Genomic DNA, 25,369 nt, shown 5'->3' with positions numbered 1-25,369 from the left:
GAACAAGGCTGAACATAGAAAAGTAAACTTGCTTTTCTTTGTCTATAATATTAATAGGCATATTATGCAATTTCCTTGGCTTACTGATCCAGCAACTCTAGTTACAAGACAGGATGGGATTTCCTTGAGGTCATTCTCCCAAACTGTGGGAGTTGTTATTTTCCTGGCTCACCCACAAACAGAATGGTTTGCTCTTCTGAAATACTAATGTCCAACTGTTGAAAGGCTTTGCCAATCAAAACATTGTGGCCTTACCCCGTTTTAATAATCTAAGGCATCAATCTCCCCTTTAGTATTTGTTTGATGTGTTCTGCACCCTGCTGAAATATCCCCTCCAGACCTCCCTGAGCCCAGGCTCTGATTGAAGAGAGATGCCATGCATCAGGCCTGCAGCTTTCTCTCTGAAATGTTTAGCAGGGGATGGTGGTAAAACGTATTTATTTTCATGTATTGAGGAAAGACCATATATTCCAACCTCTTTTTTTTCCATCACTCAGAGATGGGCCTGAGGCCAAAACGGTGCTGCTAAGCTTGTTTTCTATTTAAAACCTTCATTTTTATTAATAACCCTTTACAGCCTACACACCAGCACTGCGGGAGTTGCATTTCCGTGTTATGTCATCGTGAACCGTTATGTATTTAATTCCTGTACCCACAAACCCATATGGACATCATTAAACACGCACCATACAGTATTAAAACTGTGTTCCATAAAGTGTGATTTAGAAAAAAAAAAGGAGCTATGAAGTGGGGATTTCTTTTTTTTTTCCCCTAAGGTCATGGGAAAATGGAGAAGTAGGGGAGAGAGAAGGTTCAGCAGTGCTGCAGGTTAGCTCACAGCTCTCCACGCCTGCAGATTGAGAACCCAGCCTGCCTTATCCACCATAGAAGATTAATTACCCAGGAACTCCAGGCTGGTGATGATGAATTTCTGTTTGGCGGATCACAGAGACAACTTCTACAAAAATTACAGGTTACAAAACAGCAAAAGACCTTGGTGATTTTATTTCTGCCGAGTTAGGTTTCCATCACTTCTCCTTTTCTCCCTAAGAGTTGCCTTTAGCAAGGCAGAAGAGCAGGCTTCCCCATATTGCTGAGGGTTAGTTATCAGGGCCACTAACACATCTGAGGATGGCACAGGGTTTGCTCCCAGTTTCTGTTCCAGCCCCAGACTGGCTCGTCCTGGCTGTAGTCCATGCAAACAGCTAATCCAGCAACGAGGCAACTTGTGTACCTTCTGTCATCCCTCTGTTATCTCTTATGTGGTATTGGTGATGAAAAGATATGGGGAAGGGAGAAAGTGATAGAAGAAATACATCAGAGAGCAAATAAAACCAGTTAACAGAGTACCAGTGGGACAAATAGAAATAAGTGTAGCAATGCTGGGGGAAACAGCATAGAACGCATTGAGAAGGAAGAAAATAATATCCAAGGGATGTAAAGGTTAATGAAAAAACCCAGAGACAGCTGAAAATGACACAAGAAAAGATATGCCAACATGAGGCAGAGAAGCTGATGCAGTCAAGGATAAAGCAGTCAGGTAAGAAAGCAAAAAGAAAGCAAGAGATAAGAACAAAGCACAATGTACAAATGTCCTGCAAAAGATTTAGGTACATATGTAGAATAGGAGACAACAAGCAAATTGCCTACAACACAAACTAGACACCTTACAGTGACCTAGTCCATTATACCAGAATGAGACCTGCCAAGCCCTCTTTGATGGATGAATTCCCTCTGATCACAGAGCAAGCGCTGGCTGAAGTGAACAGACCACAGTGAAAATGGTATCTGACAGGACTTTACAGCAAGTACACCCAACAAAGGTGCTCTACGCAGCCTTGTGCTTATTGCTTTCTCTCAGAGTGGCTGCATTCCCTTATGGAGACTGTATTGATGCTTCATTGATTTTACAGCTACACAATTAAAAGGTCACCTCAAAGATACACATGAAGGTACATACCTAATTGCTTTCATGCCCTTTTTAGTTTTGTGGATTTTTTTTTTTAATGAAAAGATGGTAAAAATATATGCAGAAAAAGAGCATCCAGGACACACACAAATTATTTGCTATATCAAACCTCTAAATGATCAGGCCAGTTAAGCCTTTCTGCTGTTTTGTGGCATCTGTGTTTAGGAGTCTCTGAGAGTAGATGTTACCTACCCTCATCCCTTGAAAGCTGGTGACTTATTCCAGTTAAAGCTGTTGTCTTGGCCTCAAAGCCCATGTGCACATACTCCATACCTGCCCATCTCCAGGCAAGAAAGAAGAACCAACATGATTTGCAGAGGGGCTACTGATGAATGAACCTCCTTTGTATCCCAGCCCTCTCCAGCATTTTTCATTCCCATCAAACAAACATACACATGCATATCCACACAAACAACGCTGGGTGCACGTGTGCTCCCGTTGAATTCAATACAGTTACTGTGTAGAAAACGACCCACGTGCATAAATGTCTGGGGCAGGAGGAGGCTGCTCTCAGGATGAGGCTGACAGCAAGTTTAATGTTATCTAGCTGCATTACTCTTGAGGTGAAATGTTTTTGACATGTGTCTCTGTTGGGCTGTGTCTTACTTCATTCAAAATCAGGAATTTGCTTCAATGTTTTGAAAATAAAGCCTTAAAAGAAGAAACAGACATGACTGGCAAAACTTTTTCAGGAAACTTGCAAAGGACCACTAAAGCCACAAGCTGTTAAATGGGTTTATTTTTGTCTATTTTGGGTAAGTGCTCTCTTAAACTGATCGTCACATATTCTACTTACACAGTTCCATGGCATGTGAGTATATCTGGAGTGAATGAATCTGAAGTGGAGATAAGACTGGAGATTTTCTGAGCATATATTAGGATAGACAAAATCATGTCAGAAAGCAACATTTGTTTGTTAAAACCCAAAATTCTCTGTTTGCTGATATTAATTCAATCTTCCCTCAAACACTGCTTATCCTGCCAGGGATCAGGACGTATTGGGCAATAAACCAGGGATCAGTAGTTTATATGCCTGTCCACAAAAAAATTAAATATAAACTACTTGTCAGAAATCTGCAAGGACAAAATTTTCTGATTTATGAGGATGTCGAATGATTGAGCCAAGACTGTATTAAAAAAAAAAAAAAAGCCTTAAGAGAAAGCAGACAAAAAAAGGCAGGAAAAATTACTAATTATATAAATCACTGGAGACTGGCCTTCCGTAAGAAGAGGGGGAAAGGGACTGCTCTTATGATGCCTATTTCATCCCTTGCCTAACAATCCAAAAGCACGTAACTTTCAAAGAACCGCATTTTTTCACAGGCTGGAAGCACCACAAAGCATCCTTCATCAGCCTGGCCTTTTGGCTGTTCTCCTTCTCCAAATGCAAATGCTACATCTGGAAAAAGCAGTAATCCTCTCTCCTGCCTGAAAGCCTCCTTTTATCTCCGTTCTCCTCAGAACTCCTACTTCTTGCAACTACTCACTCCAACATACTACTTTATTGAAGGGATTCAAGGCTTTCTGCTCATCTGCTGAATGGCTTGCCTCTTACAAAAACCCCAGCTCACCTCTGGAGCTCTCTCACTTGCTAGCACAGGTCACCCTGCCCTCCCTCAGCCAAGCATCTGTAACACAATTCCCTCCTGAACACTCAGATGAGCATGAGCACGATAACAATGAACATTAACAGAAGCTTATTTATCAGGGCTGGCAAGAAAAGCATCTCATTAGCTGGGATGGCCTGTGCAGCTCTGCCATGGGGGCTCCTCCTCCCCCAGGGGATGACACTGATGCATCAGGAGCATTACTGACGCTGTTAAGTGCACGTCCCACAGAGCCCTGCTTTGTGCATTGAAAGGAGACAAACAATAAGAGAGCTTTCCACTGACCTCTCGCTGCAAGAGTTTACAGCTGTTTGCAGCGTTTCTGTAGTACCCTGGCCCTTAGCTTCACTACAGAGATATGTGTGGAGGTGAAGGAACTAAGCCAGACCCAGCAAGATGCCTCAGCATCCAGGTCACCAGCTGCAGGGACTGCAGAGGTTATGTGCAAGCTGAAGAACCTTGCCATTGAGACTACAGAAAGTGCTCAGTTTTCTTACCCATATGCCACCCAAATTTAGGAGCTGTTGCTAAAACGTCCCATCTTGTAGGAAGAAATGTAGAACACTGGCAAGATGTACCGGTTCCCACTACAAGAGTAAAAGCTGCCCCAGTTACTACTCAGTCTGCATACCTTGTTTGCATTTGCTCTTATTTTCAGGGGTTGATGACAGCCTTACACCCCACCTTCTGCTCCTGTGTTCTGAATAGCTGAACTAATTGTCCTCACTTGGGGTGAAAATTCACAGCACCGCTGCCATTGTCACGGTGCTGTGGCAGGGCTTTTTCACAGCAAAACCCTTCCTGCTCCTCTTCTATTTCCCAAATATTCTCAATGCCCTAACCAAGGGTTGCACCAGGGCTTACACTTTGATGCATTCATGAGTCCTTTTTCTGCTTGCCAGATGCTGGCACAGAAGAAAGGGATCATCTATGTGGCTGATGCTCTGCCCACTGGAAGAGTTGAGGAATTATGTAGGCAGGACCAGACACACCACAGGACTGCCAGAGGCAGATCAAGTCCCAACCACACAGAGACCTGGGCACCACTGCAGAAGGGGTCACCTGCAAAGCCGTCTGCCAGATGTCTCTGTACGTGTTTGTTTACTCCACAGCCATCCCGCTGCTCAGTAGGGCCGATGAAAACTATTTAGTTTCGGGGATTTGGGACCACATTTCAACAGGAACTAACAGGTTCATTTTTGGTTAAATGTTTTCATGAAAAGAAAGCTCCTCTTTTACTCAGATTTAGAGGATAATCCACATCTCCACAAAATAGTGCGTTTTGCAATATGATTAATTATGCATCCTCAAGGACTACGCAGCTTCCCTAGCAAGAGAGGATGATGTTGCTGAGGTTCAATCACCAGGAGAAGGACCAGCAATCTATCCAATGGGGAGCAGCAAAGACAGCAGCATTGCTAATTCACTAGTGCACCAGGACAGCTTTAAACCTCTGATGAGCACTGTCTCTGGCATGAGTCACTCACACTTCACTCATGGCATGCTTGGATGGGAAAGGAAAAGGTTTATCTTTTAGATATGGTGCCCCAGCCATCCCAGCCCTACAGTTTTTGCCATGGTTGACTTCTCATAAAGCAAAATAGACATTTTTTGGTCCCAAACATTCAACGTTTTCTTCTTCTTTTATATTTTCAAGCACTAGCTATCTCAGGTTACTGGTGATTTTTTGTGGTGGTTCCCAAATGAGCCCGAACTGCTCTGATTTTTCAAACCCACAAGACTGTAATTGAAAGCAAATGTAATCAGACATATACAATGTTCTGAGGTTCACCACAGTGCACTGCAGTCAGCATTACTGGAGTGGCTGTTAAAACTCCTTGGAGCTGGGAAGCAAATACAGCTTGCAAGAATCCAGCAAATAACCAGCATTTATTAGATTATACTAAAGTATTGCAAAGCCACAGTCAATCCTCTATTCACTATACATCCAAGGTCTGTTTAAATGAACATCTTCCTGAGCTTAGGCCAATTGTTTTAAGAGATGAACAAGGAAACAAGGAAAGAATTCTACTTTCAACACAGCAAATTCTGCAATCCTTACATCAGCGTCAATCTCAAATAGTCCATTACTGTCAGCAGGGTCATTCCAATCAAACTCTGGCATAACTGGAAAAAGAAAGAGGCCCAAAGGAAAAGGGTATCTTTGAACCCAGACACACAGCTCTAGCTGAAGATAAGCAGTAGCAAATCCCTTCCATAAAATTCCCAAACAAGATGCAAGCATTAAAAGAGGGGATGGTGGTGTGATGGGGGGGGGGGCAGTTAATTGAATTCCCACTGGCTCTTGAGTCTGCACTTAAAAGCAGGTCTAGGGTTATCTGTGAAATTTCAATTAAATCAAAAGCTTTGATAACATGATAAGTCATTCCAGAGTTTGGAGTCAAAACATATTGTTATTTGATCCTCTGCTTGTGTTTCTGGGAACAGCACGCATGAAAGACAGTCAGGAAGATGGAAAGGGTGGAAATGAATCCACCAATAGATCACTATGTCTCCTTCAGCCAGAGCCACTTGAGGTCTGGTATTTTTTTATACATACAGAGTCCTAAAGGCACCCCATTTCTCAAGAGACAGAAGACAGAGCAAAGGAGATCACCTCAGACATGTGTAGCACTCCAGGGGATGGCTCCCTACTGCTACAAAAGTTTTTTCTTTCCAGGCTTGCTATAAACAAGATTTTTACCTGCCATAGCATTGGGAGCTGAATGCAAATCTCTGTGATAGACACAAAACACTGAGCCCTGTGTATGTAATGGAATGGGTTTCTAGCACAAACTCTTTGGTGGCCTGAGGTGAACAGGTTAAGACAGGTACGCCAAAAAATAATAATATGATTCAACCAAGTCAGAACTGAAAGCCAGCTCTCATCTCAACAAAATGCATGAGAGGCAGCAGCTCTCCAGAGAGATGTGACTTACTTTACCTGTTGTTCAACACCATTTGATTGCTAAGGCTTCCTCCTCTCTCTTCAGAGGCAACTGCTGTATGCAAAGGGCAGTGCCAGAGACTCTCAAAGTCCTGTTTACTGAGGAACTACACCTCTGCTCACCAGAGTTTAGACAGAAATGCTTCACCTTAAATAAATGTGAGATTTCAACTCCACCTGGCCTGTGGTCAACAGCATTAAAATACATTGTACGCAATGCCTTCCCTTGTCACATATAGCACAGCCTGATAAAACGCTATCAAATGTAATGGGATGCCTTACTTTGCCCCTAAACAGCTCAAAATCACACACAGGGTCGCACTAGGCACATGTACATGAGAAAAACACTCCTTTTATATCCAGTGAGGCTACTGATCCTCAACAGTGCTAAAAACAAAGGGACTCTCCAGATAAGCAATGTCAAAATTACACAGCAATAGACAATAGGAAGAGCAGATCACTGAAAAACTCCCATCTGACCCCAGGCACCACTGGGGGATAATTTATCACTCTGGCAGCAACCACCCCATTGAGCATGTCTGTCCCTAGTGCCCTCCTCTTCAGAGTGAAAGAAGATCTTCATTAAGCAATAGTGCGACCGTATTATAGACACAGCAATGACAAGCTGGGCTCTTCTCTGTGATACAATCCTATCTGCAACATAAGCTGCCTATTCTTGCTTTCCAGAGATGTGACACACAGAGGACAAGACAGGCTATACTCAGTTCTGTCATTTAGTGAATAGAAAACTCCACCCCATCTCCTCCTGCCTGGCAGGTGATGAGTCAATGGTGACAGATACCTCAGTGTGCAATTAACCTGCCAGCAGGGGCTCACCAGAGCAAGAAACCCAGATAAGAAGAGGAAGTCCTCATCCCTCTTCCTCTCCTCAGTTCCAGGCTTATCCACAAAGAACATCAGGATCAGACACTTCTTCTGTGTGGAGCTAAAGATCTCTTTTCTGTCTATCAGCACGGGCAGTTCAACCCTGTGAGCTGCAAACCAAGCATCACCTGCCTTTAAACAGAGAACTCCAGAAGATGCTGTGGCATTGAGCCAAATCTCTCTAGAAGTGAGTGCTCAAGGACAACTGATGCCCCAAATCCTTCAGAACAAGCTTGATAATCTCTGAATCCAGTTATTTTGGTTCTGATCCAATCCTACTTCGTTAGCCCCGGTTTCCCCCACTGCCACAAATTCATAAATTTACCGTTTCGACTTTCTAACTGGTTTTGCATCTAGGAGCACCAGCAGAACAAGCTTTCCTGACAGATTTGGAAGTAATGTTTCTTCCAACATTGAGTGATGATTTTTTAAAACAAATTATTTTTGTAACTGGCCATTTCTAAAACTATATTATGGAAAGGACGGGATTTCCTTACCAGAATCAAATCCTCTTAGCAAATCTTTGAAAGCAAAACTCTGCAATCTGAAACCAAAATTCTGCAGGTAGAGCCAGGAGATGCAAGAGGCCTTTCCAACATCACAAAATAAATCAATCAGACAGTAAGGAACAGATTTCCCAGTGCCCTGCATTAACTACTCAACTTCTCCAGAGGGAAAGAATTTTATGGTTTAAGTTAAACAGTAAGCAAACCGTTACTTTCAAGTCTACAAAACAGGCATTGGCAAATTATCAGCAGTGATTGCTCCTTTAGGATATGAACAAAAATTACTGGACAGAAACAAAGCTCTTGAGCCAACAGGTTTGGCATTTAGTTTTTCTAATGACAACATCTCTGCATTTCAAAACACCTCTCAGTCACTACTCTTCTACAGTGAAAGAAAAAAGAAATTGTTTTGAATTTGTGCTTGTAAACAGTGAACTTTAACTAGCACTGACACTCTCTTGTGTTTCACCCCAGCAAGGCAGTGTCCAGTGCCACTGCTGAAGCTGCAGGGTGTTGGCAGAGCTCTTATCTCATTCTCATACTGATGAATTTCAAGTAAGCCTGTTTATTCTTAATCCATCCTGTGCCCATGACAGCATCCCACTTTTAAACCCTGCAGCCTGCTTATAACCAATCCAGGCAAAGCTATTTCTGTACACTTGGCTGCCAGTGCCGAGTGTCAGTACATTAAACTGTCTTTGCTCCTCTCAGCTCTGTGTCCTTTCACATTCAGGCCTAAAAGCACGAGCTAACCCAAATGTGATACCCAAGGCAAGGGATAAAAGCTCATGCTGTTCCAGCTGCCACTTTTCTGTAGCTATTTTTTGTGGTTGCTGGACCTATTTCATTTAGCATGCTTTCTGTTTTTCCCAGGTTTATTGTTTGATATTTATCTGCATGTAATTTATTTTTTCATTTTCTGAAAGAGTAGCAAAAAAGATTCCAATCTTTTCTCAGGAAGGCTGAGTTATTTTCTGGTATCACCAATGCTGCAGCCAGTAGCAGATTTCATCAATACCCTCCCTTTGATATTCCAGTCCAAATGAGTTTATAAGCTACAAACAAAAGGGAAAGTCCCATGTGAAACTAAAGAAGAGACCGAGTAATGCATCTGTTATTTCCTTTTTTCCATTCCTGCATTGGCTTCATTTATTTAAGATAACAATCTCCAAGCGAGACCTTCCCAGAGATCACGAGCACTGATGAAAGGCAGCACACACAGGGGGATCTACAGCCCCACCTCACAGTGGCCGTGTCCCAGACTGAGCTCCTGCTCTCCAGGTCACAGGGGCACAGCTGGGGACTAGCCACACTTGCCTCCTCTATTCCTGGGCTGCCTGACCTCTCAGCCAAGACTGGGACAGTCCCACCCTGTGAGCAGGATACTGTAAAGCACTTCTGAGATCTAAAAGCCAAAGAAACATTTTTCCCACAAATTTAGGTGCTGAGGCCAAATATTACTAGCAATACAGCCCTAAACCAAGCACATTCAGAAAATAATCACAGGTGCTCCACTACACTGAGATACTCAAAGAGCTGTGGTACCTAATTCCCAGTGAAATCAGTGAGAGCTGGGTGACTAAGTAGGAGTAGCCAAGCAAGGCTCTTGGCAATCACAGCCCTAACCCATTATTGCATCCTTAGCTACCTAAATCTTGGTGAAGGTGAATAAATAATTATTTGAGAATATTTTATTTCAGATTTCTGCTGGGGATTTAAATTCAAGGCTGCGGTCAGGCCAGGGCTCACATATTTGATGCCCTTCAGGACAGTGGGTTTTAACTGCCTTATCCTGTCACAATCTTTATTCAGAACTTTTCCCACTCTGTGTTTTATAACATACTTCCCAGGTAAAAAAAATCACACAAAAATAAAACCTCTATCTCTTTTCTGATTTTGCATTTCTTAGGGAAATTAATTTCCATTCTGCATCTCTCAGGTGGAATGAATTTCCCAAATAAAATGCATGCATTGAGCAGTCAAAGTAACGGTGCCAAGTTCAGACTGTAACACCAATTGTCATCAAATGGTGCTGACTGCATTCCTAAATGATGTGGAAGTTATCTGTACTGTAAGTCCTGTAAGAAAGAGCAATCACAAAAAAAGAATGCCAGCTTTCCTCACAGCACATCTGCTCAGAGACTCAGTTGTCCAATGTGCTGGGAAACACAATTCAAAAGCGATGAAGTATAAGTGAAATATAAGAAATTGAATATAAGGGATGAAATGTAAGCAAAAATATTTTCATAATATCAAACAAATCAGAATGCATACAGATATTTCACACATGAAAAATTTTCCTCCTCTACCCATAGGTAATTGAATTTTTATTACAGGGCAGATCAAAACACATTTGGGAAACAGAAATAACTGTATATAAACACAGTCATGCATATGGATAGAAAAAGTGTATTAGGGAGCTGTGCTTTAGGAGCAATACACTCATAAACCAAAGCAGCTTCCCTAACATGGTCACTCCATTACCCTGGCTATTTCTTTCCAGTATCCTTATCAGGAATTTGTAGTACATGAAGAATAAGGGGGGAATCCAGCTTCCATTTAACACTGGCTGCCTGGCATCAGAGCATCTGAGTGTTACACCAATATTTATTTGATAGATATGATCAGTAAAGCTCATGGCTACAGACCACAATAGAGCATTTCTGTTCTTTAGCAAAGGCACCTTCAGCATTAACTCCATTTTCGGCATCAACCCTCATAATATGTCATTTAAGTCCCCTAGCTTTTCTGGATTTGCATATTGTTTGAAAATTGCTTCATGATTCTTACAGGAAAATTATTCTCAGATAGTGAACACTGCTTTAAATTCAGCTTCTAATATTATTAGTGGTGGTTTAAACAGAAATCTTGTTTGAGCCTGCATGCGTTTCTGTAGGGGTAGTATTGGAGAACTGAATCCTTGGCTCTTGATCTGCTCTTTAGACTGGATCTAGACACAGAAAGAAAAAACAAACTCTCACAAGAGTGGTCTGGCTGTGATATTTTGAACCTTGCTGCAAGAAAAGCCCTAAAACCAGTAGACCATATGCAATGTCTAATTGATTAATCCTACTTTTTGGGTATTTCTGTTATTTCTAGTAAAACAGAATCATTTAAAAAATTGGTTTCTGAGATTTTGTTTGTTGACTGTGAGCCCTGGCCTGACCTCAGCCTTGAATTTAAATCCCCAGCAGAAATCTGAAATTAATCTACCTCTGGTTTAGTTATCAGTAATTATAATTATTAACAGAAGCATCCAGTAAATGAATGGTTTTCAGTGACATGGTGTTTACTTAGAACAATGGATAAATAAAAATGCACTTCCTTCTTACCTTTTCCCATGGCAGTGCAGGATCTGGCCTTTATGTGGGCATGATAAAGGACACAAGCCCAGACACTAAAATGTCACATACTGGAAACATAAGCAGTTGAAAACTGTTCCTCCTGTACCAGGGCCAATGGTTTGAAGCTTGCTTTCCGTGCAAGCTTCCAAGGGAATCCAGGGGGTGGAGCGAGAGCAGCTGAAGCAGCTGCCCCAGGAACACCAACGCTGGAACTCCCAACACTGCCTGGCACATCACTGCTCCCATGGCCTGCCAGCTCCCTTGCAAAAGCCATGCTTTCACCATGTGAAACAGCCTGAGAATGCTCCCAGACCATTCCACACAGGAATTTAGTGTTCTCCTATGGTCTCTCCCATGTCACATGAAGGAAACCTGCTGTTGGGAGCTATCTGGCCTGGAGCTATCTCCATCAGCAGGAGCAGGCTTGGAGAAGACAGTCAGCCAGTACAAATGCTGAGATTTCTTGAGACATCACTCCAGCTCTCCGCCTGTAAGCTGCTGTACCCAGGAGAGATTTAATGGGCTGGAAGAAATACCTTCTGCCTATTGTCACAGGACTCAAAAGCCTGGACCATCACCAAAACAGGAAACAGAAAACCTAAGCTGTGAATCCAACCGAACAAATTGGCCAGATTATTACAGCGTTGGGAAAGCCCAGCCTTTATTACAGCTGGATTGTGTGCTCTCGGCACTGCGGGCAGTCGGAGCACGGCAGCAGTAGGAAATGACTCTGTAGGGAGCAGCCGCTGAGCCAAACACGGCATAACACGGACAGGACCGCACAAAGAAGCAGGGAGGAGGCAAGGGTAGGGCAGATGAAGGGCTGTAAAGAAGAAGCCAGCAACTCTCTTATGAGAGTGCCTAAGGAACTAAGGGAAATTTTGGGTTCTTTCAGGACAATAGGAACAGAAGTGAAGAGCTCAGCTTTGCGGCTGAATTAAGGCAGCACTACACAGATTAGTGCACCACTGCAAGCCGTGGCTCAGCAACTAAAGGCATGGATACCTCTCTGCACATCCCAGCTGCAAGGTAAACTAGACATTTTTGTGTCTTCTCCCTTGAAGTTTAAGCTTCCATGTACTTCTGTCTGGAAGCATGTGCTCAGTCACTGACATGCAATAACTCAATGGACTCTCTGGGCTCAACAACCCAAATGCCCATGGGATTAAGGTTACACTCCTGAAAATTCATTAGTTAATTAAACCCTAGGTTAGGCTTTGTCTTATGAGGCCAAGCTGCTGCAGAAAAACTGAGCAGGTCAACATGAAACTGAAAATCACCTTATTGTGCACAGAGAGGAGACATGAAGGCAGCACAAGCAATTCTGTTCTACCATCCCTTGGTGGCTGAGTCACTTGTTTATTGTTCTTTAACCCAGCCAGTTGAATGCCACGTCTATGCTGACAGATCAACACACAAACCACCTCTGTGCTGAAGGCTAAAAGAAGCAGCTGAAGAAATAGATAAAATAATTAGGATAGTCTAGATGCTGCCCCCAGGCTACAGCCCAACTACCTCCAGTGAGATGAATGATGGACCATGAGGTCCAGGGAAGACCGAATTCACAGGGCTTGGGCACTACTGGCTCACTGTTTCTGGAGGGGCTTGGCAGAGTAACAAAACAAGGGAATAAATTTGGATTTCTCTGGAATCGTGCTCCTTCCTGCAGTGCCTGCTGAGGTTCAGAGTCGCCCTGGAGGTGTCCTTCCCCCAGACCCTACACAGTGGTCCAGTGAGCCTCAGATCTCCTCCCTTCCCCCTCGGTTCACAGAAGAAAAACACTAAGATGTTTCTGTTGGCTTTTACATCATCTTTTTGTAGAGACTAATCTTCAGTTTCAACAATACATCTTTTGTGAAGCACTCCCAGCAGAAACCTTAGACACCTTCCCTAAGATCTGTTTGCTTACAGAAGACGAGGTAGGATTTGTTTAAACCCAGCTAGATTAATGTCTTGCAGACATTAGTGAAGTGAGATTTAATCAGGTTATTGCTCTACATTTTCCAGGGAAATAAATCACACTTATTACTAGGTTGGAATAGGATGCAAGGCTTGGGCTGAGAACATCTAGTCTTTTTTGTTTTTCCAGAGGGGAGTGAAGAGATAACTTGAAAATTCCTGCAAGACTGTCAAACAGGCCCTCTACAACTTTGAGTAGGGACAAGGGACACAAGCCATAATGGCTAGTGTATGTCTGGGATGGGCCTGGGTTCCAATCCCCTGCCTTGCAGAGGTGCTGCAGGGTCTGCATCAGTACAGAAAGCAGACAGGAGTTTTAAGCAGACTCATAATGTCCATTTGAGATCCTCCATGTGAACTCTTCCATAACTCTTGGGACCTAACTCCTCTTCTAGGTGTCTGTTTCTGCCTGGCACATGGGGATGTGTCCTTGCATCACAAATGGGGTGCTGTGGGATCAAGCAACCTTTGCAAACCTACTTGCAGACCCTAAATGGAAACTGTGATAATCAGCAGATCTCAGAGTGTGACAGGCTTATTTTGTTGCAGTGTTTTCTAAATTTGCAATATGTGTTTAACAATGAACAAGCAACTATATTTATTCTCCACAAACATTTTTCTAAATCAAGGCCAGATAGGAAAAAAAAAAAAAGCAGCTCTTCATCCAGACTTTTGATTTAAAACTTCTCTTTCCTTCATTCATGAAACAAAAAAGACTTTGCTCTCAGCGATGCTAGCAGTGTTTTCTTTAGTACACATGCTAATACATCCCCTTGTACAAAACCATGCATGTGCAAGAAACAAAGTCTGGGAAATCAAATTGCAAAGGTTCTCCTCCCTTTTTCACCAGCATGGGAGCAGACAGCTGAAGCCAAATACAAATCTTTCTGATAACTACAGGTTTGCATGTGCTGAAGTGCCCAAACCCCATAAGCTTTGCATCCATTTCCTCTTATCCAGTGGGGCTGTGCAAACATGGGAGAAAGCAAATTACGGTAACAGAGCCTGCAATCAAGTTTCAAATCATGCAACAAAGCAGCACAAAACACAGTGGGACCAAGTCAAAATCCTATTGCAAAGTACAATAAAACATATCCTGTTTGGGATAAAAGAGAAAAGGAAATACCAGGCAAGGCAGCACTGTTGCTTGTAAATACCCTCCTGCCAACACTTTCCCTGGATAAATTAGTCCTATGAACCCTAACTGCATCAGCATGAATCAGCCTGTCTGCTCCAAGGTAAAGGCTACAATCCTGTTTCGTGTTTAATGGGAACTCTTTCCCTCCTCCTTTTCTTGGCTTCCTGCTTAGAAAGAATAGACTCTCCAGAGACAATTTTGGATCTGGACCACAGTCTTGCTCCCTACAGATAACTAAGTATCTCTGGGCAGGAGTACATTTAAAGAAGCAGCTGGTAATTATGAACCAAGTGCTTACTGGCAGGATTTCCCCCTGCTACTGAGCCAATGCTTTTTGGGAACTAAATGACTCTTTGGCGATAACTATCAGGTAAAACCCACAAACCAGGGGAGGTTCCCTCATTAGAACCATGAGCAAGAAACAATGCAAAGGTGGGTGGAGGATGGCTGAAAATTGTGTCTGAGGGTTGCTTGACTTCCCTGTCCTCCACTCACCCAAAGTGGTTGTGTGTAACTGCTGGGCATTTTCTAGGTAGTGCTTGAAAGCAACAAAATCCGTTCCCACGTCTACAGCAGTAATAAAAACAAATGACCTTTTCCTTCCAGCTAATCAAACTGTACTGAGCAGCACTGGAAAACCATCACAACACTTACTCTTTTGGAGGGTTAAGGTCTTCTGGGCGAGCCTCGAAGAACCTGAAGACTTCATCGCACTGTGAAATATGGGGAGGAAGCCGAACCAGCGCCTGCAAAACAAAACAGGGAGTGAGAAGCACTTAGACATAAGCCAAGTTTGAAACCTGGCCTCAAAAATCTAAACTACCAAGCAAGAGGAAGCAAAACAGTCCTGGCAGGGGGAAAGGAATACTGAAGAAAAGCATCATGCCTGGCTGCTTACCTGAGAAGACAGGAAACAGAGAGCCCTGACTGTAAATGTCAAGTAGGATTCAATGAACTCAGACAAGCAACAGATCCTAGAATCAGCCAATGTAATTTATTTTGCCACGTGTTCAAGAGCAGAATTTGGTCCACAAGTGCAAAACCATGATGCTGCATAGGTAAGTGCTCTGTGCCTGGGACAGTCTGTGACGTGGGCTTGCACAACACCTCAAACACTGAGGTTAGGGCTTACGGGCCTTATGTCAATGCACACAAATTCAGCACCCACTAAGACAACAGATTAATGTGCTCCATAAAGCTTTCCATTAAGCACTGCCTACACAAAAAGCCGAGTTCGCTAAAAAAACCCCATAACCAAACCAAACAATAATTTGCTCCTAAATTAACAGGACAGGAAGTTTGATTAAGTGTCTGAAAAAACCAAATCAAACCCAACCAAAACAGAGAGAGGCTTTTTCTGCATGAAGAACAGCACATCCTGGCTAACAATGTCTGTGCACTCGCCTTGGCAGAGGGACACAGCACTTGTCACATTCAGCAATAGCTTAGTACAGTCTGGACATCACCCACATTATGTTGAAGCGAACTGGAAAGCGAGACTCAAGAGAAGCAAACAAGGCACAAACATGCTATGAATTTGCTGTTCAGAATCTAGAGCCTGATGGTGCCAAAAGAGGTCAAAGAGCTGTTCTCAGCCCACAGAGATGGGGCAGCAGCTCTCAGTGACATGCCTCCGAGACTGCCTCCAGAAATGACAAGCAGGAGAGGAAAAGAGGCTGGACTTCACCTCCTCCTGTGCTAAGTTATGTTGAAAATAGGCCAAAGGTTAAATATAGACCAAGCTTCTTAGAGTTTCTGTAAACCTGTTTGACAAAATGAGATTGTCTGGCTCTTCTCCTAGTTGAAAGTAGGACAAACAATCTTGAAAGACAGATGAAAAACTGCACCAGAGCTAAATGAAGATGCATTAAGGTGAACAGGTTATATTAACCGTGAGACATCTGACTGTTCTTGGTCAGACACACCAGAAGGTCCAACCAAAGCACAAAGGCAGGACAGGGCAGTTGGTTACCACCACAGTGGTTTTTAACAAGGCTCTGAAAGTGGCCAGATTTGTTTCCAAGACCCCATTTTCTTGGGGATGTGAAGGAAAAGAGTTGGAAAAATCCTGCTGTGAAACTGCAGGTCTCCAGTATTAGATGATGGGGTCTTGTTTTGAGGTGTTCAGAAATTCAAAGTCAAACGCTTTCACACCTACAGCTCTCATTTTCTTTGTGAAGGGATGTTATAAAAACATTAGGAAAATTCATTTGGTATCACTAGACCTGTGAAGAATGAGGATCTGACCTTTGGTCATATGCAATTGCACTACAGAGCTGAAAAAGATATCCTGCACAAAGGAAGCAGCATCAGATGCAGAAGCCAGGCAACAGCTTGGTGAGTCCAAGTGCCAGGGTAAGCACCACTGGCTGCTGCACTAAGGCAGGATGAAAAGGAACAGCTGGCAATCTTAAGCACTTTTATGTAAACAAAGGATGCCCTCGTCTCCACTTCTGTGTGTTCAAACTTGCCTGAAAGTGTAACAAAGGTGTGAGCTCTGCCTTTATTCCTACTGTACATAAACACATGCATCCAGCTGGCAAACCAGGAATAACACTGGGAAGTCAGGAAGTGCCCAGGAATAGTAACAATCACAGCATTTTGAAAGAGAAATGCCTCACCAGCATGGACTAACAAGAACATAAACAACACTTACTCATCTGCACCTCAAGCAAGAGACAGCAAAGCAATGCTGTCTAACCAACAGTGGATGGAATTGATATTTAGCACTGGCTCTACTACTCACACCCTTCTTGGTTAGGGCAGGTTACTCAACCTCTTTTCATCAAATTCAGCTGGGATATATCTTCAGTTAACCCCTTACACTGCTGAGCAATAACACTTACCTAATCTGCAGAAAGGTTAGGAGGCTTAGATATTCAATATCTACAGTGTGTTTTGAAATCCCAAAGGGTTCAATCCTGTGCAGTCAACGGGGCAAGAGCAAGCACTGCAAACGATAGGTATCATTACAAGAGAAACACAAACACCCGAATTACACCCATTGTGGGGGGTCTCAGCATCAGACACCTTCTCAAAGAGCCACCACTTCCCCACAGGCCACAGGTGCTCACCCTTCCCAAGAACCAGGCTCCATATGTCAATACTGAGCTGGAGCACAGAGTGGGTTTTCAGCGACGGAGGAACGCAAAGCTGATGTGGAGATTTTTGTTTCTAAATCAAGGGAAGCTTTGGGAAATCTGAACCTCCTGAATCAGTGGTTGGCTGCCTGGAAATCTCCACAAGCACTGTGGTCCTGCCAAGCAGAAGGGGGTAACTGAAAAGCACCTCTCCGACTCCAGGCTTTTGCAGCGCATGGATAAAAATCAGCCAGTCATTTCCACACCCATCCATCCACCTTCCCACCCTGGGGCAGGGCTGGCTCTTCTGCTTCTGAATCATCTCCCAAAATGCTGCAACTTCCAGCCTTATGCAGATGGACTGAAATCCACCCCATAGTAACTTGCCATTGCACGTTTTATGGGAAGCTCAGGTGTAAAGTCCAGCCAGTCAATTTTTACTTTTTTTTTTTTTTTTAAAGGAACAAAACCTGAAGAAGTGGTAAGAAACTCTAAGAAAGGGTAAAAAAGGTGCAAATGAGTATAAACCCAATCAGAATCCTTCTATTAATTTTTGAATAGCAGCAGGGAGCAGCAACACTGTTTAGCGAAACAAGTGTCTCTTCAGCAAATACACAATATTCACTATGAACAAGTCAAGGCCAACACAGTTCTGGTGAGCAAACAAAAAGTGCATTGAGGAGATGAGTGACATCACTGTCACTCTGCAAGGGGAAAATACAAGCTTCTGGCATTTCCAGCAAGACAGTTCCAGGGCAAAGCTGCAACAGCCTGAAGGAAAGACTGCAGGGTCAAGGGAAGAAGTGTAAAGACAAAGAGGAACACAGATGGTGAAAGGACAGAAAGGACAGGGAAGTGACAGTCTTCTGGGGATGTGGAAACCAGAGGTAAATACACACAGCTACAAACAGCAAGCATCCAGGAACAGCAAGGAACTCGCACAGGAAAGGTGAGAGACAAAAAGTGCCAGCAAGCAGAATTCAGCCTTGCACAAGCATCAAGTACTATCAGTAATAGCATGTTTCCTTGCTTGGCATGCACAGGGGGATGTGCACCGCTCAGCCCTCACACATCCCTCAGGAGACAGGCTTTCATGTGTCATTCCAGCCTGTAATGATGTCTGTCTCTATATTACAGGTTACAGACAGTCTTGCAGAGCAGATGACTTGAAAGGCAGTTGAAAAGCAGTAACGTGAGGCAGGGCGTGAGCAGGCAGCCGTCGGTGCTGGGGATGGCCAGCCACGCTCACAGCACCTGTGGAAAGCTGCTGCGTGCTGCACACAGCAATCGAAGCCAGCAGAGCACCAAGTGCAGGCAGGAGATCATTGCTTAAGGTTACATGAACTGGAAAAAACTGCTCTGTGGGGCTGTATCACAGCTCAAAGGCTTCATGGAATACATGGTATAAAACCCTGCAGGTACTCGTAACGATGCACTGAGTGCTGTGGGTTACATTTATGCAGAGATGTTTATAAAAAACTGATGCACAGATGTGTGTATGCAGAGATGCACAGCACATCTGTGTGTATATATGCACAGAATGGTATTCACCCCCCTGAACTTTATGTGTCTTAAATGGGAGGCTGCTCACACTTGTCTAGCAACTTGTATCATCACTAGAGAAAGAGCAACATCTTCAGAGGATGCTTTGTCTACCCCCTGCCATGGGTGTCTGGAAGGGGTGAATCACTGATTGTCTCCACACAGCCTCTAGAGACACTTTGGATGCACAGCTTTTAAATCCCTAATATCCAGTGGGTTTATTCCCAGCTCTGCATACAAATACACAGGGCCAGCTCACGATATTGCACAGTTAGGACTCCCTTACTCTTCCTCTAATTGTTTATCATTTTCATTAACATTAATCACTAGAGCCAGATGTTTGGGAATGGTCATGAGCCCAGCAAGGGGGCAGGTGCGACTAAAATAGATAATTTCTCAGAACAAAGAAATAAATTGTTTCATCTATACGAAAACACCTTCTGTTTGTCTGAGAGCCTCCAAGCTTGAACTAAAGCACTGAAGTGGTGGATGGCAAACACTGACAGTCAGGCAGAGAAGTGGATGAAGAGTGCATGGTGGTGATTCAGACTGGAGAAGAAGTGGGAATAAATAAAGAGCTGAGAGAAGGAGGAAAGACAGTGCAGTTTTGGAAGTAACTGGAACATGTAAGAGCTTCTGGCGTAGAAGCACCACAGCACAATGGAATGCAAGACTCTGCTCCAGGTGCTGAGAGGAGTGCTGCAAATAATTAACTCTCATTACTGCAGCCAGTCTAAATACATCAGGATTCTGAAACATGGATTAAAAAATGACAGATCAAGTTTGAAAGTATTGCACTAACAACAGATAAATTTTGAAAGTATTTCAGTTAAACTCCCATTCTTGACCAGGACTACTATTCCATCTTCAATCAAATTAACTTAGTTGTACAATGGATAGAGAGAGAAATGTCTGTGTGCCTGTCTTGACAGGTTCAAGGATTAAACCTTGAAACAGAGGCAGGACTGAGAGACTAAGAGGGAGGCAATTATGTTTGTGAAGTACGGTCTCTCAAATAGTGAACATTAATAAAAGAATGACCAGTACTTCCTGGCACTGATGTGACTTGCTAATTGAATTTTTATTAAGGTGGTGTCCATTTGGGTACTCAAGCCTCACTACAGAAAAACCCCTAAGCTTCTACTTAAAGCCATATCCAGCTTTATGGGACAGCATGAAGGCATGTGACAAACCCGGGTTAGTGTTTATGACAATGGGACTTTACATCTTAAGGTCTTCCCTGCACAAAGATGCTTCCCTCAATTAGGATCAACACACAAAAATATGGAAGTCAGCAAATTCTGGCCTGAGTCTTCCCAGAGGGCTGTGAAGGACAGAGCGACAGTTTTGTGAACCACTGACCTGAAAGGTCCTTTTTGAAGACAGGATGGTACGTACTGGACAAACACACACCAGAGGTGTGTTTGAGAGATCAAAAGCTTCATAAATAAAATGCCCCTCGGGAAGGGAGGTCTATGAAGTTGCTCTTTCTTTCACATTGGCAAAAATTCCTAAACAAATTTAGAAAATCAGGCCAAATGAGCCCAGAAGACCTTAAATCACACTAAACTAAATCCAAGCCTACAGTTAAGAGGGAAATCATCCAGAGAGACTAATTCCAGTGGGCAGCACACATTTACTGGCAAAACACAGTTTGTTTGGTAACTCACTCAGGTTACTAGTAAGGACATCCAGACTCTGCACTTTCGTGTTTATAGATGAGAAAACCCCTGGAAATCTTCCTGTGTATCCCACTCCTCTCATTTTCATTGCAACTTTAAAGTTTCTTGCAGCCTTAGCAAAACCACTGGCCTGGTTACCTCTGTGATGGCATTTCTCTGCTGGTACAATGCATTGGGAATAACCCACACATGAGGGGTACCCACACATGAGGGAGGACAAAGCTGTAGGGTCCAGTGTGATCATGCCCCTGACACAGAATATTCTGCAGAACTCCCCTTACTGCCTAGTATCCCCACAAACTCTCAGAGAGCCTCTGCCTGTTCCTGGCACAGAAACCACAAACACATAGCAGGAGTAAGACCTGCTTCTCAGCCATGCAAACTGCCACACTGCCAGACAGTCTGCAAAAACAAGACAACAAATGGTCAAACATTTGCATCCCCATTTGTGCTTTGGCTTTCCAGGACAGATGAAGTGGATGGAGAACTCTGATCTTGCAAAAAAAAAAAATACCATGAACTTTGCATTTGAACCTGCCTCCCTCCTCTGCTGCCACACAGATTCCAGGGGACAGAGGTCTATTGTTTTGTTTATTTATTATCCCACATCACATGTACTCCACCAGCTTCACCCACATCATTCCAGCATAACTCTCTAATTTTTTCAAATTTGTCAGCCTATCCATTTGAAGAGTAACATAAGCTTTGAACTCTTATAGAAGCAGGACTGAACTTGTCAAAATTATGCTCTTGCTCTACAGTTCCATACAATTCTCTAAAGAGTCAAAATATCCACTGGAGAGAGGTAGAAAAGCAATAAACGGGTAACACTTCCCAAGAGGTGAGCATGATCCCACTCTCAAGTCATACACATGCACCAGTACCTGCTACAGAGTAGGAAACAGTATTTTACTAGAAAAAAAAGCAAGCACTTCTCTTAAAACACGAGTGGATTCACTGATCTCAGCACTAGAGCTACGCAAGTCACTCAGGTTGGTTCTGCAGCACAGCCGAATAGAGAGAGACCCTGTGTCTGGTTTAGGCTGGTAAAGTGAGGCTGTTCTGGTTCAGACTCACCACTTAACTTTCTGTTCCCAATTCACAGTTTCCTGTCATTCCTGGTTAACTTTGTATCAGGATGGAAAAGTTACAGTAAGGTTACACAGGTCATGTTCCCAGAAACCTTGTAAGTGGTGACCTTCAGCAAAGGTAGCAAGAAAGCATTTCTGAATTTTGAGTTTCTGCTAAGCCCCAGAGATGAAATCCTGTCCCCAAAGAAGGTCAGCAGCAGAACTACCACTGACTTTACGGTACCGTAAAGCTCTCCCTCCACATGCCATTTTCCTAAATTCTTTGTACTTTTCAGTGTACTGATGTTCAGTGCCTGATTTTCATATTATTTTCAGTCTTGTGGATTTTCATATCCTAGGCCAGGTTTGGAACAGCAGTAACACAGGACAATCATTCTCTGAATAAATGCAAATGGGATGAACCATAAATGTTCAAAAGAAAAGCCTATTCTCATAAAATGTGCAGGTTTAGACATGTTGGGAGGTATGAATTGCAAGTCTCAGGTCCCAGTTAATTTATACAGGTTGCCTACTGTGTGCTGTGGGATTTAAGAATGACTGGGTATGTTCTGTGCCAGACAATGGCGTGACCAGCTGCCATCTTCATTTACTCCCTGTAATTAGGAGGAAGATGTAGCAGAAGGCAAAGAAACTGGATCTGATGACAGGCAGGACATCATAAGTTACTTCTACACTGATTTTGAAGAGGGGGCACAAACTTGCCTATTATCCACACTGGAGACAAATTCATGTCTGGGAAAGGATTTAGAGTCAAATGCAGGGGATGGGAAAAAAAAGCTTGGCATTGCTTTATTTCCCAGCACTGACTGAAGAACTGACCTACTTACAGCCCAACTAAGGTACAACCACAGTCATACATGCTCCAATAAGATACATCCCTTGGGGATTGAAGAATTAGCCAGGGCCTGCTCTTCTTAAAGACATGACACCCCATGCAGAAAGACACTGTGGGGGATGTAGCCCCCTTGAACCATTCACAGACATGAGATGCAATTCCTGCTCATGCTTTTCAGTGACTATAACCCCTTCAATGCCACCCAGATTTAAACACCTTCTACTGTGGAGTGCAGAGGCAAATTAAATACAAATTACAGTAAACTGCAAAATTAAATATAAAGACACTATATCAGTGTACTTGCCAGAAATCACTGGAATAATATTCTGGAGAAGTCACTACAGGTTTGTCATACTCAGTGCTGAGAACTACTGTGGCTGCTGCTGGAGACAGAAAGTGCTGGGCTGGGGGAAACTGGGCTAATCCAGCACTGCAGGGTCTATGTCCAGAAAAGCAGCATCTATCAGTACACAGAGAAGTAAACAGCTTGGCTTCAGGGACGTATCCAGCCACATCTGGGCAGCAGCAGCAGATCTGAACCAAAGTGAAACCATTCTATGATTCTATGACCTGAGCCAGACTTCTCCAAGAGAGAGAAGATGAAATGAGGAGAGCAGGAATCACAGCACCGCAGTGTCAACCAATGTGCCATCAGCCAATGCCAAAACACACCCCTTGGCCATGACCAGCGGAGCCCCAGCAGGCCTGGCTGGGTCAGGTCAGGTCTGTCTGGGCATGGACAATGGGGTCCCAGAGAATCAGCTGCCCCTGGTCACTGCTTTCCCCACCACGCATCTGCTGGGTGAACCCTGACGCCAGTCAGCCCTCGCCGCTCCTGTCGCCGGCAGTTCCTGTCTGAAGGAGGGCGGCTGGGGACCCACTGAGACCCTACATATTTCAGAAAGAGCCACTTGGCTGCCAGCAGGAAGACAGTACACTAATTGTCACACAAGAAAGCCTGATCTCATGAGACAAGACTTTAATCGCAGCTTCCTCACCCGGGGGGTGCAGATGGCATGGGTTTCACCACCACCACCACCCTCCAGCACGCCTCAGGCACTTTGGCAATCTGCTTCCAATTTTGGATGAGCAACTGTCTGACTGGAGAAGTTCTTGGGAATGCTTTTTTCCCCCTCCACCTGCTCCTCTGGCTTTCTAAAAATGGAAAGAAAACCTCATGGGAAGTAAGAGAGGAAGTCTGGGGTTTAAATAATGTGCTGATGCACTCAATACCTCTACAAAAACTGAGAATCCTACTTGCTTAGAAATTACTTTTATTTTACTGACAGAGAATTAATTATGAAATCATAAATCTTAGGCTAGAAAGGAAAAATTAAGTGGCTTAATCTTCTCCTCAATAGAGCCATGCTTTTCTGCCCAGCAATAAATTTCCAGGCTTTCACTCATGAGGAGGAACACTCCTGGAAGACACTGGTCCACCCTCAGTGCTGCACCTGCCACTACTGTCCCTCATGTGGCACCAGGGGACAGAGAGGCAGGAAACAGACGAAAACACTATCGTAGTTGTGCCACTCTGCCTGCTCAACTCCTGAATCATCGAGGCTGATGTGGAATCAAAATCCACACTTAGGGCAGGTGAGACTTAGAGCCTTTACTGAATGAATGAGGCACCAAACCAGTACATAAAGTTTGCCAGGGAAAATGCTGCAAGGACCCTGGGAGCAAACAGTGGCCTGTTTCCACCTGCTCTATTAGTCTTGGTGGTATTTGGGAAGCACCATCCCTCCCTGTGATGGATGTCAGCACTACCCAGCAGGGAAATGCCAGTGCTGGTGGTGGCCCTGAGCCCCCCAGGCAGGAGGGCTGCCCTGCACTCCCCAGGGCCCTTACCCTGCAGTACTCGTCAATGGGCTTCAGCCTCTTCACTGCTACGTCTCGGACATGGCTCCTCCGGAACAGGATCTTGCCTAAGGAGAGAACACATGAAAGGGGAGGGTTAGGGGCATCACCTGCCATGTGGGACAGCACAGCAGCACCAAGCAGGCAGGGCAGCAGACAGAGTTTCATCCCTGACTCCAACCATGGCTGTTGGCATGAAAGCTGGATGACTGCCACCACAGTCCTGCCTGTGTGCGCTGCTTGAAGGGGGCCCAGAAACTAATGGGGCAGAGGGGGGTTTCTAATTTCATCCTGTAGGTAACACAAAAGGTTTTGCTTCCCTTGCAGTGATGGCACTATCTTGGAATGGACTGACACTATGTTATGACTCGCTCCTAATTCAGGGTCACTTTGACATGTCCATGCTGGCTGTGCAGGAAGCATCGCTGGGCTCCATCTGCTCCCCACTCAGCTGCCTCCCACTATCGCTGGGCTCCATCTGCTCCCCACTCAGTTGCCTCCCACTGTGGATGCTCCTGCCCTTCCAGGCAGACAAACCACACACCCAGCTCACAAGCAAATACAAGACTGTTGGTGACAGAACCCTTATAAATCTACACAGAGAAACCAAATAACAGAAGAAAAATAAACAAACTCTTTTTTTCTGAAACTAAAAAAAAAATAATAACCTCCATTTCTTTACTGGATGACATTTCTGCAAGCAGTTAAGATTAAATAAACAACAGGGTTTTGTGTGAAACTGATTTTAACGAAGTTTATCAAAATAATCTAGGAGCTGAGTTTCCCCACACACAAGGATGTCATAGAGTTGGTATTTTTTTAGCTAGAAGGGATTATATCTTCATATCCTTTTTTGGTAGTTTTCTTCCCTTTTCCTTTTGTGCTGTATTTATTTTAATATAATGAGACAAGAATAAATTGTAT

General features: G+C 43.8%; 1 protein-coding gene across 1 annotated transcript in view; it reads right to left on the bottom strand.

Moving 5' to 3' along the window:
• SH3PXD2A (SH3 and PX domains 2A) overlaps positions 1–25,369 on the bottom strand; it is a 253,851-nt gene that overhangs the window by 128,525 nt on the left and 99,957 nt on the right. The window contains exons 4-5 of the mRNA XM_032116746.1: positions 24,437–24,513; positions 15,010–15,101 (exon numbers count right to left, since the gene is read on the bottom strand). Coding sequence (XP_031972637.1) covers positions 15,010–15,101; positions 24,437–24,513 — 169 coding nt within the window. The remainder of the gene's footprint in view (positions 1–15,009; positions 15,102–24,436; positions 24,514–25,369) is intronic.

Source organism: Corvus moneduloides, chromosome 8 (genome assembly GCF_009650955.1).
Source record: "Corvus moneduloides isolate bCorMon1 chromosome 8, bCorMon1.pri, whole genome shotgun sequence".
Taxonomy (NCBI): Eukaryota; Metazoa; Chordata; class Aves; order Passeriformes; family Corvidae; genus Corvus; species Corvus moneduloides.
This window is presented reverse-complemented; position numbering and strand designations above follow the sequence as displayed.